This window comes from Meriones unguiculatus, chromosome 3 (genome assembly GCF_030254825.1).
Source record: "Meriones unguiculatus strain TT.TT164.6M chromosome 3, Bangor_MerUng_6.1, whole genome shotgun sequence".
NCBI classification, from domain to species: domain Eukaryota; kingdom Metazoa; phylum Chordata; class Mammalia; order Rodentia; family Muridae; genus Meriones; species Meriones unguiculatus.
The window spans coordinates 34069361-34086665 of NC_083351.1; the positions used below are offsets into that span (position 1 = coordinate 34069361).

At 43.5% G+C, this 17305-nt stretch overlaps 1 protein-coding gene across 2 annotated transcripts in view; it reads left to right on the forward strand.

Annotated features, from left to right (window-relative positions):
• The window catches only part of LOC110550763 (cytochrome P450 4A11-like), a 92550-nt gene extending 77042 nt beyond the window's left edge, over nucleotides 1-15508 (forward strand). The window contains exons 2-13 of one of the 2 annotated variants that reach the window (XM_060379812.1): nucleotides 1986-2268; nucleotides 5964-6105; nucleotides 6663-6704; nucleotides 7630-7757; nucleotides 8752-8876; nucleotides 9277-9431; nucleotides 9848-9954; nucleotides 10033-10223; nucleotides 10325-10458; nucleotides 11482-11546; nucleotides 11686-11762; nucleotides 13380-15508. In XM_060379812.1, the coding sequence (XP_060235795.1) occupies nucleotides 2074-2268; nucleotides 5964-6105; nucleotides 6663-6704; nucleotides 7630-7757; nucleotides 8752-8876; nucleotides 9277-9431; nucleotides 9848-9954; nucleotides 10033-10223; nucleotides 10325-10458; nucleotides 11482-11546; nucleotides 11686-11762; nucleotides 13380-13548 (1530 nt within the window). In that variant the 5' untranslated portion in view covers nucleotides 1986-2073 and the 3' untranslated portion in view covers nucleotides 13549-15508. The remainder of the gene's footprint in view (nucleotides 1-1985; nucleotides 2269-5963; nucleotides 6106-6662; nucleotides 6705-7629; nucleotides 7758-8751; nucleotides 8877-9276; nucleotides 9432-9847; nucleotides 9955-10032; nucleotides 10224-10324; nucleotides 10459-11481; nucleotides 11547-11685; nucleotides 11763-13379) is intronic. The other variant, XM_060379813.1, reaches the window with a different exon arrangement.
• Nucleotides 15509-17305: the final 1797 nt, after the last annotated feature.

Consider the following 17305-nt stretch of genomic DNA (forward strand, 5'->3'; position numbering starts at 1 on the left):
TTTTTTTTAAAGTACACCAAGCTATATGTGTGTGTGTGCAAAATTAATAATTAAAGAAGGGGTAGAATAATAATTAAGAGGCCATGAATTTGAGAGGAAATATTAAGGATGTAGAAATTAGAGAGGTGGGAGTGAAAAGTGAATGTTATAAATACAATATTCATGTGTTAAATTCTTTAAAAATCTTTTTTAAAAAAAGGTTTAGCTGGGTGGTGCATGCCTTTAATCCCAGCACTTGGGAGACAGGAGGCAGGCATATCTCTCTGAGTTCAAGGCTAGCTTGGTCTATATAGTGAGTTCCAGTATAGCCATGACTTTGTAGAGAGAACAAGTCTCAAACCCACCAAAAAAGGGGGTGGGGGTACATAGAGTCATTGTGGTGTGATTGGAAGAATGAGCTCTCCTCTAGAGAGAGCTTATGTGTCAACTTCACATAAGCTAGAGTCATTTGGAAGAGGGAACCTCAATTGAGAAAATTCTCACCCAAATTGGCCTGTGTAAAAACCTGTGGTGTATTTTCTTAATTAGTGGTTGATGTGGGGGGATCCTATTATGAGTGGTGCCTACTCTGGGCAGATTATCCTCACAAGACAGCAAGAATTAACAAAAGACAAGAGGCAGCATTTCTCCACAACCTCTGCATTAGTTCTAACCTCCAGGTTTCTTTCCTGCTTGAATTCCTAACTTAATTTCCTTGGATAATGGATTACAACCTACAAGATGAAATAAACGCAAAGACTCAACATAGAAAGAAAATTTCAAACCAATCTCCCTTATGAACACTGATGCAAAAATACTCATTAAGATACTTGCAAACCGAGTTCAAGAACACATCAAACACATCATCCACCATGATCAAGTAGGCTTCATCCCAGGGCTGCAGGGATGGTGTAACATATAAAAATCCATCAGTGTAATCTACCATATAAATAAACTGAAAGGAAGAAATCACATGATCATCTCATTAGATGCAAAAAAAGAGCCTTTGACCAAATCCAACACCCCTTCATGATAAAAGTCTTGGAGAGATCAGGGATACAAGGCCCATGCCTAAACATAATAAAGGCTATATACAGCAAGCCAATAGCCATCATCAAACTAAATGAAGAGAAACTCAAAGCAACCCTACTAAACTCAAGGAGAACACAGGCTGCCCACTCTCTCCATATCTCTTCAATAAAGTTCTAAAAGTTCTAGCTAGAGCAATAAGGGAACTAAAAGAGATCAGAGGGATACAAATCAGAAAGGAAGAAGTCAAAGTATCGCTATTCACAGGTGATATGATAGCATACATGAGCAACCCCAAAAATTCCACCAGGGAACTAACTCCTGCAGCTGATAAACTCCTTCAGCAAAGTGACTAGAAACAAGATTAATTAAAAAAAAAAATCAGTAGCCTTCCTGTACACAAATGACAAATGGGCTAAGAAAGAAATTAGGAAAACTACACCCTTCACAATAGCCACAGATAATATAAGTATCTAGGGGTAACTCTCACCAAAGAAGTCAAAGACCTGTATGACAAGAACTTCAAGTATCTGAAGAAAGAAATTGAAGACAGAAAGATCTTCCATGCTCATGGATCAGTGGGTTTAACATTGTAAAAACAAAAATTTCTTATGTCATCTTGAACTCTTAATAACTCTTTCCTTGAGGAAAAAAAATCCCTCTGGCAAGGATTTTTTTTTATCAATGAGAACATGGTAATACTAAAACTAGCTACATATGCTGAACTTATGGTAAACTGGACTATGAGTTACTTAAATCCAAGATCTGTGACTATTTTTGTCACAATGACCTTCTAGTTACCATCATTTTCAGCATACAGAAGGTGCTCATTAAATTTCTGGAAAAAAAGGGGGGGAAGAAAAACAACAGTCTTGAGGTCATTAGCACTGTCTCACTATTTGCCAGTTAATCAGCCCTGGACTATGATTCAGGCTCTGATTCAGGTTGCTCTCATTCTTCTCCCAACCCATACACAGGTGGAGCATCTTTTAAATATGCGGGCAACATAAATAGGAGGGTTCAGTGTCTGTGAAGGACAGTCTGCGATCTAGAAGCCACAGCATCATGAGTATCTCCTCACTGAGCCCCACCAGATTTCTGGAAAGCACCTCTGGGCTCCTCCAAGTGGCCTTTCTGACTGGCCTGCTTCTGCTGCTGTTCAAGATAGCACAACACCACCTGTGCAGACAATGGCTGTTCGAAATGCTTCATCAGTTCCCATCTCCGCCCTCCCACTGGCTCTTTGGCCATTATTTAAAGGTATGAAGAAGTGGAACTGGGAAGGGGGTGAGCTGGGGCTTATGGATTATCTCTTTGAAGGTATAATCATGGAAAAACTGAGGCTACAGAAACTGAAGATGAACATATTCTTCTCAGGGCGCACAGTATTGATTCTTTTGCATGTTTTGGGGGGGGTCTGATTCAAGGCCTCACATGTGCTAGTAAAGGCCTCTATCAGTGATACACATAGGAGACAAAGCCTATTGTCTAACAAGCCTGTGACCTCTGTAGAAACCTACCTTTACTATCGGCTTAAGCAAATCTCAGACAGTATGGAACCCTCTTCCTCACAGGAAGCCAGCTCTGCTGTTTCTAAGCTCTGCTCCACAGTCCTTCCTTGCATACATCTGTCTTATATCTTACTAGCCCTGCACTTCGAGGGCCGAGCTTCATCTTTTGTGAGTCTCCTCTTAGGTTGGATCACCTCCAGTATTTCAACTGTTCTGAAAGAGTCAGGCTTCTAGAGCTAGGCGTGGTGGCACAGGCCTGTAATCCCAGCTCTCAGGGAGGAAGAGGCTGGCAGATCTCTGTGAGTTTGAGACCACTCTGGACTACAGAGTGAGTTTAGGACAGCCAAGGCTACCCAGAAAAACCCTGTCTTGAAAAACCAAAAAAAAAAAAAAAAAAAAAAAAAAAAGAATCAGGCTTTTCTTCTAGACAGTACCATACTGAGTCACTCAATACTATCCTCTCTGCCTAGTCCAGAGTCTGCCTTGGAACAAAAAAAAACATTGTGATGAAATCCTTGCCCTGTCTGTGGTGAGAATAGACAAGAAGTTCAGGACATGTCAGAACACAAGAAAAGTATTCATTCTTCTGTGATGGCTGCACAATTTGTGGAGGAATGACGAACTCACTTGAAATTTCCCCCCAAAATGGTGACTTAGGGCTGAAACCCTAACAATGATGTTCTTCAGTTAAATGACATTGACATCTGAGGGTTTCCCCCATTAAATAGGGTCTGTTTATCTCCCAGTTCTCCTAGCAGGAACTCTGGATTATGAGCTCCTTGGAAGCACGCTATCCACACCACTGGGCCATGCATCCCAGTGCCCAGCAGAGCCTCACACAAGCATAACATAACACAGGAAAGAGGGAGAGGACCCAGATGAGGACTAAAGGGTCAGCTCAGAACCCCTGGCCTTCCATACCTCAAGGTGGGAATTCCAGAGCTAGACCACTGTTTTCTAGAAGGCCATGTTATGGTCAGCAGAGGGCAACCTACCCAATAAGTGAACTATAAACATTGGCCATAGGGAAATGGCCAAAACCTAAAGGCAAAGTTTAATTGTATAAAAATGTTTTATCAATAACTTACAGATTCGTTCTTGATTTGAGACATTATGACCTATTCATTGACAGAGTTGTTGCCAGCTAAATAATACTATTTCTCGAGCTAGCGGTTGACAGAAGTAACAGTTAAGACTTCACTAGTGACACTGCAGCTGTCCCGATGGTCATTGTAGAGAGACTCACTGGGGGCTAATTTCTATCTGTACGAAGAGTAATTTGGCAACACTGAATGACCTCACAACTTCTGGTGATTTATGGCAACTGCCGCCCTAAATTCTAACCCTTGTCATGCTGTCATTACCTCTATTATTGCATAAGTTAGGAAGAACGATGAGTGATGCATGTGACTAGGTAAAAGCAATGGCAGTAATCTGGAGCAGGAGTTGCAGGCAGCGGGCTGCCTCGCATGTTAAGATCAGAAAAGCAGCATGCTGCTGTGCTAAAAAGCAACCTCCCAGGTGTTAGCAGGATCGAGCTGAAGGGATCACAGAGAATCAAATCGTATACCTAAGTCAAGGGCACCCAGTGGACAGTCCCTACAGTGGACTAAAATACAGAGCAGTTTCAATGGTGAGTATGATGAGAGAATAAAAATCATGTAACTCAAGCAGGATGGCTCTCAGCTATTGTCAGGACAGACTAACCCACATTCAGCTCGCTGGAACACAAATTCAAGTTGCATTTGCTTCGTGGTGATCCCTTGTTCCTCAGAAGGAAAATGGCATAGGTAAGTGCACTGGTTATTAGTGAACCCATCTCTGCCATTCATTCATGTGTCCACTCATTCACTTCACAAGGAGCATTTCATATATCTCTGCCAAGCTCAGCTTTCTTTCAGTTTCTCATGCCCTCCAACAGGTGAACCTCTGCAATCCCTGTTACATTCAAATGGACCAGGAGGACACAGGGACTAGCCTGTCACAATCAGACTCTGACAAATTTCATTGTGCATGCCACACAGTCCTGACCTAAAAAAAAAAAAAAAGCACAGTAGTGAAGTGTCAGTACAACAAGAAAAGTAATGTTCTGGACATCGTGTGAACTTGGGCTGCCTTGGGGAAAGGAGTGTTGCTTGTGATTTGTGCCTTTGTTACTAATTTCTACAACAGGTTCTGCTGCACAATACAGCCTCAGTCAATACCCGATGAACAGTTAAGTGATGTGCAGAAATAAAGGGCCCAACAATCTAGGGCTCCGTGTCTCTTCTCCACCCCTTCTGCACTGTCTGCTCTCTGTCGCCAAGTTCTCCAAGACTCCTCTGACTCCAGTCTTCTTTTATTCTTTCACATTTCTTGCGGTAGACCAAGATTCTATCTCTCTTGCCTCAAACATAGTGAAAACTCATTTACCCACTGGTTCCTCCCTTTGTGTATTCATTTCTATAACAATAATGATTGCTGAGGACAATGCTGTATGTTTGGCTGACAACCCAAAGATGACAGATTTAGGGGCTACATTTGCCACCACAAAACTAAAGACACTCAAGAGCTGTGGAACAGAGGGGAGGAACACTGTGGGCTGCACAAGTTTGGATCTAATTCCATCACAGGGACATAACATTTAGTGTCAGTGTCCTCATTCTTCAGGAAAACTAGATATACTAACAGTCCCTCTTCTCACACAGCATTGCCTGGGCATCACAGAACAGTATCGGTTTGATTGGGTTGCAACACACGCACAGAAAAAGCCACTACCTGGGCTGATAAGACAACAGAAATGTGTTTCCTCTCATTGTGGAGTCTAGAAGCTCCTGGTTGTGGTTATGTTGGGGGTGGTTTTTTATCTGGGCTCTAAAGAGGTTTCTGTTGCAGACCTGTCTCTTTGGTTTATAAATGGTCACCTTCTTACATCACACCCATCCTCATATATATTGCCGTGTCCAAAATTCCTCTCTTCCTAAGGACAGCATCATGGTGGGTTAGATCCTTTATCATAACCTCATTTTGCTTTGGTTGTTTGTCTCTATGAAGACCCTGTATCCTGGTAGTGACACATTCTGAGGTATTAAGAGTTAACATTTCAATGTGTGACTTTGAGCAGAACACAACTAACACAAGAATCTTAACACAAGTAGGTCTAAGAATACATTTTGCCCTATGGAATCCAGCCCTGGAAAGTGGTCCAGCAAACCTGTAAGGGCACTTCAGAGAGAGATCTCTTACATGGCCCAACATGGAGTCATATTCTTACCTTCATGACATGTCCTGGACAGATGCCATTAAGGCTAGACCATGACACAGTTCTCCACAAGCAGCCAGATACTTGGCACTTTGTGGGTAGACCCAGCACCATGTCTCCATATCTGAAAACTTATCACTCGTCCTTCAAGCCTGGACCTCAAGACAGTAGTATTATTTGTCTTTTTTTTCCCCTGGTGACAGTTGAAAGAGGACCAGGAGCTGCAATGGCATTTAAGATATGCAAAGAAATTCCCAGGTGCCTATGTCTACTGGATATGGGGGAGCAAAGCCTTCATCCATATCTACGACCCTGACTACATGAAAGTGATTCTGGGAAGATCAGGTGAGAGTGGATCCCACAAGGTGAATTCACCTTGGGAAAAGAATCTCCTTTTCTCCTAAGTATGTGTTTAAAATCTGATAAACACCAAGATGTTAAAATACGCGAAGCATCTATCTTATTCTTTCCCAGTGCTCAAGCCACAGCTCAGCTCAAGATCAATAATACTCACTAAATACGGGACAATTCTAACAGTTGTCTGGCTTGAATTTTTACTTTTTTTCCTTAGTTACAGTTGCCTGTAATATAAATTGAGTTTGAAACTTCTAATTCATAAGACTATGCACAATACATAGTAGAAGCCACACAGTTTGGTACTTTCTCTGATACTGAGAACATGATTGATATGTTTAAGCACTTCTGAACAGTGCTGGATGTTCATCATCTGGGATATGATTGCCTTTCTGAATCCAATTGACTGTACCAAGAGAACTAAAGGGGTAGTTTGTAATGGGAGAGGACAAGGGACAGTCCAACAATAGAGATTCACCAAGAACCATGGCCTTAACCACAGATGCCTTATTTGGCCAATGCCAATTTCCCAAGTTCCTTTCTTTCAGACCCAAAGGCTGACGTCTACAGACTCTTGATCCCTTGGACTGGTATGTATCTTTAGCCAGGACTCTGGTCACTCCCAGTTAGGTTTTCTGGGTGCTAACATCTTCCTATTATATTCATTTCTTCTCCCTCCTAACCCTTACTTTTATTATTTTTATTTTATGAGTAAATGTACATTCCTGGTGCCTGTAGAGCATAGACAGGGTCATAGGATGCCCTGTAACTGGAGTTACAGAGAGTTATGAGCCACCATGTGGTGCTGGGAATTGAACCTGGGTTTTCTGGGAGAAGAGTCAGTGCTCTTAACCAGTCAGCCACCTTCTAGCCCTTCCTCTTAATGCTGTCTGGTGCTGATGCTGTGTTCCTTCTCTGCATCCTGTCTTCATTATCTCTGAACATTCTCAGCCCTGCTTTTATTTGTACTCCTTCTTACCCTGCCTTCAACTCCATTAAAAACATTTTTTAACTAGCATAAACAGTATTAGATTTGGTCATGGAGTTTTTAAACAAAATTACTTCTTGGTAATTCCACTCTCTCCCACTTCTCCCCATCCCCAGCCCTCCTTCAACCCTCCAGTCTCCCTGTAGCCTTTTTCCACTCCCTTGTCACATGGGCCATGTTGCCTTCTCCTCCTTTCCTTGATTTCTATTGTCCCCCTCCCATTGTTTCTCTTCTAGTTTCATAACCTGTGTGGACCGTTGCCCCCACCTACATATGCACATGCAAACACTATAAACTAGAATCTGCATCTGAGACCCTATCAGCTTTACGCACATCTGTCCTGATCTCATCAAATGTATTAGCCCAATCCTGAAAGCTGTTACTCTTTGCTGTTTCTGTCCAGGATTTTCTTCTTACTCCATTATCCTACCTCAGGACTGCTGCTATCTGTCTCTCCCAGATTGTCCTAATTCTTTCTTTTGGTCCCATTACCCCTGGGTTCACACACCCAACCAACTCTTATGCAGGACGTGGTTTATTCTTTTTGAACGGGCATAAGTGGTTCCAGCATCGTCAGATGTTGACCCCAGCTTTCCACTTTAACATCCTGAAGGCCTCTGTGGGGACCATGGCAGACTCTGTGCAAGTGATGCTGGTGAGTCTCTCTCTCTCTCTCTCTCTCTCTCTCTCTCTCTCTCTCTCTCTTTCTTTCCCTCTCTCTTTCACACATACACACATACATAAACACACACAGACCTACATACTCAGATTTTATTTTTTTATGTAAAGAGTCAAAAGACACAAATATGTGGAGCCACACTCTAAAACCATTACTGTGAAAATAAATTCTTCAAAACTGCGAGACAGAAATGACTCTGGCAAGTTTTCCCATATCTAAGAGACCATCATGGAAGATACAAACCCACTTCCCACATCTAAGCTTCAACACAGTGGACAACAACACTCAGTTCCCATAGATATCAGGGTGGCTTTCCCTTGCTGGCTAGTAAGTGGTGGCTTCAATGGCAGGATAGTCATTCAAGGCTGTCATTTAATCCTTCTCGGTCTTAGGATCTACTACTTCTTTTCTGACTAGAGTGACTAGACTGTGGAATAGAAGCCAGAACTTCATTCTCATGGGCAAAGCTGCTGCACTCTCCCTTCCCACATGAAACTTCATTTCTGAACCCCCAGTGCTTTATTCTCATCTGACTTTAATGAATGAAGAGGAAGTGACATCGGGGAAGGCCCCATTTAGAAATGCATATGCTTTTCCCTTTGTCTTTAATTTCCCAAACATATTTTATGTTCATATTTGAAAACTGGTAAGTTTTTCAAGTCTAATTTATCTTTATGAGCACTGAGGGGGAGCTGAGACGTAGTCAAAAGCTTAAAGGTTGTAACCAATTTCCAAAATTGAAATACTGTCAGATGATAGATATTTAGAGACATACTCAATTTAGTAATGGACTTTTGGAGAAATAGACTTCAAAGTACAATTTTTTTTTATTTTTAATTTGGTAGGAGATGTCACTTGCTCATACACAGAGCTGAGTAAATGAAGATGGAGAAAAGGAAACTAGAGTAATTTGCACAGGACCTTTGGGTTGGAGGGGGAATGAGAAAAACATGTCACACTCCCAACACAGGACAGATGGGAGCAGCTCGCCTGCCAAGACACCTCTCTAGAGATCTTTCACCACATCTCGTTGATGATGCTGGACACCATTATGAAGTGTGCCTTCAGTTACCAGGGCAGTGTGCAGCTGGAGAGGTCAGTGAGCACTCTGCAAGCGCAGGGACCTTATTCTCACCCACTGATGTGGCTTCACCTGAGAGACAGATGGGACATATAGGGTGTTCATCCCCATGAAAAGCAAGATTCTGACCCTGGGCCCTGGCAAGTTCTAACTAAAAACCAGATCCCAAACTGCCTTAGCCACGTACCCCATTCATAGGGCTGTAACGCAGAATGAATGTGCACTAGCACGGCAAACGCCTGCCTGTGTTTGTCACCATCAAAGGGCCCAGAATTCACAAGGCTACAGCACAGAATGAACAAGTACCTCGGTGCTGCTTATTCAGCTTTCCTAGATGGAATCCTTAATGAAACGCAGCTCTATTTCTGGGTCAGGTCTCTACATCACCAGCCTGTTGTATATCCTCCCCTTCAGGGATTCTCATGCGTACCTCCAGGCTGTTAGTGACCTGGGCACCCTAATACCTTCCCGTATGAGGAACGCCTTCCTCCAGAACGACATTATCTACAATCTGACTTCTGACGGCCAAAGGACCAAACGTGCCTATCAGATTGCCCATGAACACACAGGTTTTGTTTTCTCCTTTATATACCTTCTTTAACAGGTCAGCCTAAATGAACTGGTCGTGACTTCTCAGGTAGGCCCATTGCCTCTAGTGGACACACGCATCCTGGGTATTTCCCTAGTACAAGTGATGGTAGCAGAGATGGTAGGGTGTCTGGAGGCCTGGGAGTGATTTCCCTGCTACTGTTTAAGCAATGTTGTTTGATGCTCATTGTAGCAACTCAAGCAGAGGCTGCATGAGCCCTGGTCTTCCCCAGAGGGGAAGACTAAACATCCTTCAGATGGTGTTGCATGCTCAACACTCCTCTCTCCACTTGTTTCCTAGAGTCTACAGAGCACTCAGTTTGGGAGGGGATGATCATAGGGCTTCTGTGGGTTGCTGTAGTTCTCATTCCTGTCTCTTAACATTTTCATGGCACAGACCAAGTGATCAAGCTGAGAAAGGCTCAGCTGCATGGCGAGGAATCACTGGAGGAGCTCAAAGGAAAGAAACAATTGGATTTCCTGGACATCCTTCTGTTTTCCAGAGTGAGTGAGTAGGCCTGAGACATTTCCCAGGATTAGACTAAGTGACAAAGACTTCTCTCTCACCTGTGGACTCCCCAGACAGAGGATGGGAACAGCTTGTCTGACAAAGAGCTGCGTGCTGAGGTAGACTCACTCATGTTTGGGGGTCACGATACACCAGCCAGTGGTATCTCCTGGGTCTTCTATGCTTTGGCCATACATCCTGAGCACCAGCAGAGATGCAGAGAGGAGCTCCAGAGCCTCCTAGGGGATGGAGCACCCATCACATGGTGAGTGGGAGGGCAAGAGAAAGGGAAACACCACCATCTGCTAAAGGGAGTCCCTGGTTCTTTGCGGCTCAGCTTGCTCTTCATGTCGGGCCTCATTTCAGGGAGCACCTGGATAAGATGCCCTACACCACCATGTGCATCAAGGAGGCTCTGAGGCTCTACCCACCTGTACCAGCTGTGGGCAGAGAGCTCAGCACGCCTGTCACCTTTCCCGATGGACGCTCCTTACCCAAAGGTTTGAGCTCCTACCTTCAATGACTTAAGCTTTCTCTGGGGACAAGGGAAAATCAGGAGTTTATGTGTGCTTCAGTTCTGAATTCATTCCATTTTCTTCTCCTTGTAAGTAAATCTGTGCATATTTCATGGGAAAATAACGTGTAGATTTACTTATTTATTTTCTTAATGTGTCAAGGTATTTTTCCTGCATACTCCATATGTGTAGCACATGTTTGTAGTGCCATTGAAGGCCAGGACAGGGTGTTTGGTATTCCGGAACTGGAGATATAAGCTGCTCTCAGCCGCCATGTGGATGCAGAAAACTGAACTCAGGCCCTCTGAAAGAGTGTCCTTTTAACCACTGAGCCATCTTTTCATGTCCTTCATGATGTTTAGAGTCCAACCTCCTGCACTGGTCCCTGATGGCACAAAGCAGACACTTCTTTCTTAGCGACACACTCTTCAAGGCATTCTTCACAGTGGATAGAGTGTGTGGGGTGGTTGCAGGGCCCTGCATTCCTTAGAAAACATATTTGTTCACACAGTGATGACTCGAATCTCAGTGTCTTTCCTGTGTGGATTCGACACCTGTAACAGCTGGAAGTGAGTCCGTGACTAGAGTATAAAAGTCTCACTTCCTGAAAGCAAAAGTTGGAGAGATGATGAGATAGAGGTGAGGGTGATGTGGTTCTTTAAATGGGTTACTGCAAGGGAAGGGACGAGAAAGAAAGTTCTGTGCTGTGACTTATATATGGTCTGGTATCCTCAGACCGTTGGTAGAAACCAGAGCTGATGATGTGTTCTCCAACGCATGGAAGGCATTTGATAAATGTGAGTGGTCATTTACAGTGACTTCACAATGGGCCTTCAGAACTCTCCTACATTTCATTCTACAATCATCATCATTTTCTCTTCAATTTCCCAACAAGATCATGTTGATCAAAGCTATGATTTATGGAACCAGGTCTTTCATGTAGACAAGGACTCTGCTGTCCATCAGACCAGGCATTCATTCCATGCATTTTTTTTTTCTGCCCTACAGGTGTCACAGTTCTGCTCAACTTTTATGTCCTTCACCGCGACCCAAAAGTGTGGCCAAATCCAGAGGTAGGCATTGCTGGAGTAGAGGGAAACATACCCCAGGTCTAGAGCCTCTTCCCAGTTTCTCCTAAGAATTCTGCCCCCTCAGAGGTTAAGAGCCAGGGTGTGGCTATTGCCTGTTTTTTCCTTAGTATTCTCTCTGCAGGTGTTCGATCCTTCCCGGTTTGCAAGGGATTCTGTGAGACACAGCCATGCTTACCTGCCCTTCTCAGGAGGATCAAGGTGAGGCATTCAGTATAGGTAGTAGGATGGAGATGAATCATCAGTCACACAACTGATGAATGTGATTCCCATGTTTATGTGTGCCAGAGTCAGGTATGCTTTTGTTTGCTGGTATTGGCAAAGAAGCCTGTTGAGGATGTGAGTGTATGCAAAAGGAAGGTAGGATTTCAGAGCACTCTGGGGAATGTTAACAAAGTATCCTTCTTGAGAGCCAGTCAGCTTCAGGGTCAGCAGATTCCCTCACCTCAGTGTATTCTGGTATGTTCTTTCCCATTAAAAAGAGGGCTAATATGAGTTTAACTTAGGTACTGCGCCTTTTCAATTGCCAGGACTCAGTCTCCACACCTTCTTGACCCAGCCTAGCATCCTTCCTGAGTAGTTCTTTAATGCTAATACTGCAGCAAATAATTACTTTGCAAGGATTTGCTTTCCAGATGTTTGCTAGATGCAGCTGTTAAGCATAATGCTTGAAAAGCCACAGTGATGCTTCTAAAAAAGTCTTTCAACAATGTGCATCATGTCACATGCCAGCTCTCCCTTGAGCATAATCTTCAACTATATGTTAATATCCATATCCTGTTTACAAGTTTCCTGGCTATCAAAACTTGACAGGGAAAGTAAGATCAATATATATTGAAATTGCACTTAAAGATTATATGCTTTAAACACACACACACACACATCATGTGAAAGTAAACTGGGTATGAGGGAAAAACTATCTTGAAACAAAGCAAAACCTTTGAAAAGTTCTGGGGAAGTGGTAAGGTCTAAACTCAGCTGAAGGATTTGAAGCAACTACAGTATAATTCATCATAGAATGAAGAATTTCATGTGGCATACAAATCTCCAGAATCTTAAAAATATTAGTAGAAGGTAGTTTTGTTAGAATGATGATGTGCATCCTTAAAATGCTGGACCAACCTCCCCAGAACAAGCTTTAAACAAATTGCCACCTTTTGACTGCCCCCAGTATTGGGTTCAAGGCGGGACCAGGTCCTTTCTTCCAGCTAGCGGTGGAAATTAGGTTGCTAAGAATAAAGGTCAATAAAGTACAGAGAGGTCAGTGCCTAAGAAAAGTAAAATTCACTCTTACCGCATCTTGGATGCCTTACTTTCTCTGTTTAATGCAAACACAAAGGGACAATTTCCCTGCCCTCTATGCCAAGTTCTGTCCTAAGAGTGGGACCCAGAGAAATGGGTCCTCATCTGACTCAATGATACCACATTTGTGTTACTCAGAATCAGACTTGAAGCTCACGTAGAATTTCCTCATGTCTTCTCACCTCTGTAGCTCACTGGACAGTTTGTGGAATAGTGCTCATTCTTAACGCTCTCCTATGCCCTGACTTGTGTGCCCTTGAATAAAGGACTTGTAGGATGCCTGAGTTAAAAGAGAGACAGTTGACAGATCAGGAAGGCCATTGGCTAGCCTCTAGAACATGCAGGCAAAGGACTAGGGGAAGACGTGAGTCTCATCACTGAGGGGAGCTAGATGGGGAAGCAGCTTGAAGATGTCCTAGCTAAAGTCTCTGTCCAGTTCTGCACAGAGACATGAGACTGTCTTGTTGTTGCTGCTGTTGTGTTTGGTTTGGTTTTTATTAGCTCTTTCTTACCCAGGAACTGCATTGGGAAGCAATTTGCCATGAATGAGCTTAAGGTGGCTGTGGCCTTGACCCTGCTCCGCTTTGAACTACTGCCAGATCCCACCAGGATTCCCATCCCTGTTAACCAACTTGTACTGAAGAGCAAGAATGGGATCTACCTGCATCTTAGGAAGCTCCAGTAGTCCTCCTGGGGAAAATAGCAGGGTCTTGGTGCCAGCTGCACGCCATCCTGTCTTCTCTCCATACTCCTGGTCCCTGCCTGTCTTTCTCCTGCCTACTTCTACCAGCCCACCTGCCTTTCTCCCTACCTGTCTGCTGTAGACCCACCAGACGTCCTGTTCCTCTTCCCCTTTCTCTGCCACATCCCTCTAGGCTCCACATCAGTTCATCTGTCTGTGTCCCACCTTCCTGTATGTTTGACTGTCCTGATGATGGCCCACCTGTTCTCTACCTGACTTTCCCTTTCTGTTGGTATAATGTATTTTTTAATGTATACACCCTACCCTTGTTCATTCAAATACTGATTTCTCCCCCACACCCCAACTCTCTGGTTTTAATCCAGATATTGCATTGTGATACTCATTCTAAGCATCCTGTCTCAACTCTTGTGTAAACAGGACAAAATAAAGCAACTAGACACAGTGTTGAGCAAGGAGGAGCCAGAGTACAGGAAAGAGGGGAGGAGCCAGGAGGCAGGAAATGAGTGGGAGGAGAAGGGGTGAGAGGAGAGCTAGGAGAGCAGAGCTGGAGGAGAGATCTTGGAGGACATGGAGCATGAACCAGACCTAAGATTTCACAAAAAGCAAGTATAATGTGGGAAATCTAAATGTTAGGAAACTGAGGGCTTGGAGGTTTAGAAGGGAGTAAATATTGCCCAGCCTTGTGTTCTAGGTTAACTAAAAACCCAGTCTCTGTGTGGTGATTTGGTTATACAGCTGTTTAAGATTAACAGCAAGCTTTACTAGAAGATAAACCAGTAGTAAATATTAATTTTCATCTACAACACCTGTCTTCCTATTTTTCTCTGCCTGTGTGGACCTCCTACTTTGCTATCATGAACTAACACATTTGCATGGCTTGAACAACACAGATTCATAGTTACACTTATGTAGGGCAGGTGTGGCAGATGCTTTCCCCGAGGGAAAGCCAAGTCTCCCAGAAGCTCTCAGGGAGAATCCCTTTCTCTAAAATCTCAGCTTCTGGAAGCTGCCTCATGGTACCCAGTGAGTGGTAAATCCCACCATAGTTTCAAGAATCATCTCTTAGAAATAATATAAACTAATTATAGACACTATCCACAACATTGCTTGTTGTGGATATAAACAAGTTTTTGTTTTAATCCCAGGTGTGGGATATGTGACTGATTCAGATGGTCCACAGCAGGAAACTATTTGCCTCATTCGAGCTCTGAAAGGAGCTCTTTGCTGGCTGCAGAGAGATTAAACCTGAGGAGTCTGGAAAGAGAATAAATGCCAGATCCCAGAGAGTGTTGGAGAGTTCCAAGAAAGAACAAGACTGCTGCTGCTTCCTCCCTGCGGCTTCTGTTGCTGTGGATGCAGTGAGACTAAAAGTTGGGGATCTCCAGAATCGAGGACTCTAACAGAAATCAGAAATCAGCTAACAGAACGACACCTCTTCTCTCGCTAACCTTTTCTATCTCCTACCTGGTGTTGGGTGTTGGAAGAGATTGGGGTGGAGTAAGGAGAAAAAGATATTAAAAATGTAAAGGAAAGACTTTTTAAAAAGTATGCCAACAAAGCTGGACCATTTACATGAATAAACAGTTAAATCAGCCCGGACAGTCTGAACTTAAAAGTAAAAATGGCATCCTATGCTTCTCTAGCTGCTGTGGATCACCCCCTTGAATCTATTTAAATAAAATTAAGTAAAAAATAAACTATTTTAATGTTTTTAATTTGAAAGTAAAAAAAATAAAATAAAATAAGGCCTGCTGAAAATAAAATTAAGATCTGCTCTATATCCAAACCATCCAGAGATGACTGTCAACCTTCAGAAGAATAAGGAAGACACACCTCTTCCAACTGTTCTATGTAGTATTGAAAATACATGACTAGGGGCTAAAGAGATGGCTCAGAGGTTAAGAGCACTGGCTGCTCTCCCAAAGGTTCTGAGTTCAGTTTCCAGCAACCACATGGTGGCTCACAACCATCTACAATGAGGTTTAGTGCCCTTTTCTGGCCTGCAGACATACATGCAGGCAGAACATTGTATCCATAATAAACAAATAAATCTTTTCTTATTTTTATTAATTACAGTTTATTCACTTTGTAGCCCAGCTGTAGCCCCCTCCCTCATTCCCTTCCAATCCTACCCTTCCTCCCTCTTCTTCTCCTATGTCTCTCCCCCAGTCCACTGATAGGAGAGGTCCTCCTCCCCTTCCCTCTGACCCTAGCCTATCAGGTCTCATTGGGACTGGCTGCAATATCTTCCTCTGTGGACTGGTAAGGCTGTTCCCCCCTCAGGGGGAGGTGATCAAAGAGCCAGCCACTGAGCTCATGTCAGAGACAGTTGCTGTTCCCATTACTAGGGAACCCTCTTGGACACTGAGCTGCCATGGGCTACATCTGTGCAGGGGTTCTAGGTTATCTCCATGAATGGTCCTTGGTTGGAGTATTGGAGTATCAGTCTCACAAAAGACCCCTGTGACCAGATTTTTTGCTACTGTTGCTCTCCTTGTGGAGCTCCTATCCCCTCTAGGTCTTTCTATCTCCCCCTTCTTTCATAAGATTCCCGGCACGCTACCCAAAGTTTGGCTATGAGTCTCAGCATATGTTTTGATACACTGCAGGGTAGAGTCTTTCAGAGGTCCTCAGTGGTAGGCTCCTGTCCTGTTCCCTGTTTTCTCCCTCTTCTGATGTTCATTCTGTTTGCCTTTCTGAATGAAGATTGAGTATCTTACCCAGGGTTCTCCTTCTTGCTTAGCTTCTTTAGGTGTACAGATTTTAGTATGATTATCCTATATTATATGTCTAACATCCACTTATAAGTGAGTATATACCATGTGTGTCTTTCTGCTTCTGGAATACCTCACTCAGGATGATCTTTTCTAGATCCCACCATTTGCCTGCAAATTTCATGATTTTCTTGTTTTTGATTGCTGAGTAGTATTCCATTGTGTAAATGTACCACAATTTCTGTATCCATTCCTCAACTGAAGGACATCTGGGTTCTTTCCAGCTTCTGGCTATTGCAAACAAATCTATAAAATAAAAACAAAAGTCTAACATTTACACCAGAGAAGCACTAAAGACGACAGGTTCACTATGCCTCATAGTCTGTGACACTTACACTGTACTATAATCAAAGTGACTTGAAAGCAAATATGGATGTGCGCACATACACATAGCTCTGAATAAGATGTCTCCATCAAATGCCTCCCCTCAGAGCTCAGGGAACCCAGAAGAGGAGGAAGCAGAAGGAATGGGGGAGACAGAGGGGATGGAGGACACCAGAACAAGGCCCTCTAAAGCAAATGAGCAAAGCTCATATCAACACACAGAGACTGAAGCAGCAATCACAGGGCTACGGCAGTCTGCACCAGGCTCTTTGCCTATGTACTATGGTTTCCAGTTTAGTACTGTATGGGACCCTCGAATGTAAACGAGTGGGTTGCTGATTCTCATGACTTCTCTTGAGGCTCTTATTTTTTCTGCTGGTGTGGCTTGTCCAACTTTGATTAGATGGTTTTCATTTTATCTTGTTATAATTTTATTGTGGAAAGGCAGGAAGAAAGAAAAAGGAAGGAAGGAAGGAAGGAAGGAAGGAAGGAAGGAAGGAAGGAAGGAAGGAAAGGGCCAGAAGAAGCACCACAGGTTGACCAGCTCTGTTGCCATCCCAGCCCAGATCCAACACTTTGAGTTGGTCCACCAACATCTACTCCATCTTCAAGCTGCTGGGGCACGTGGAGCAGAGGTCCTG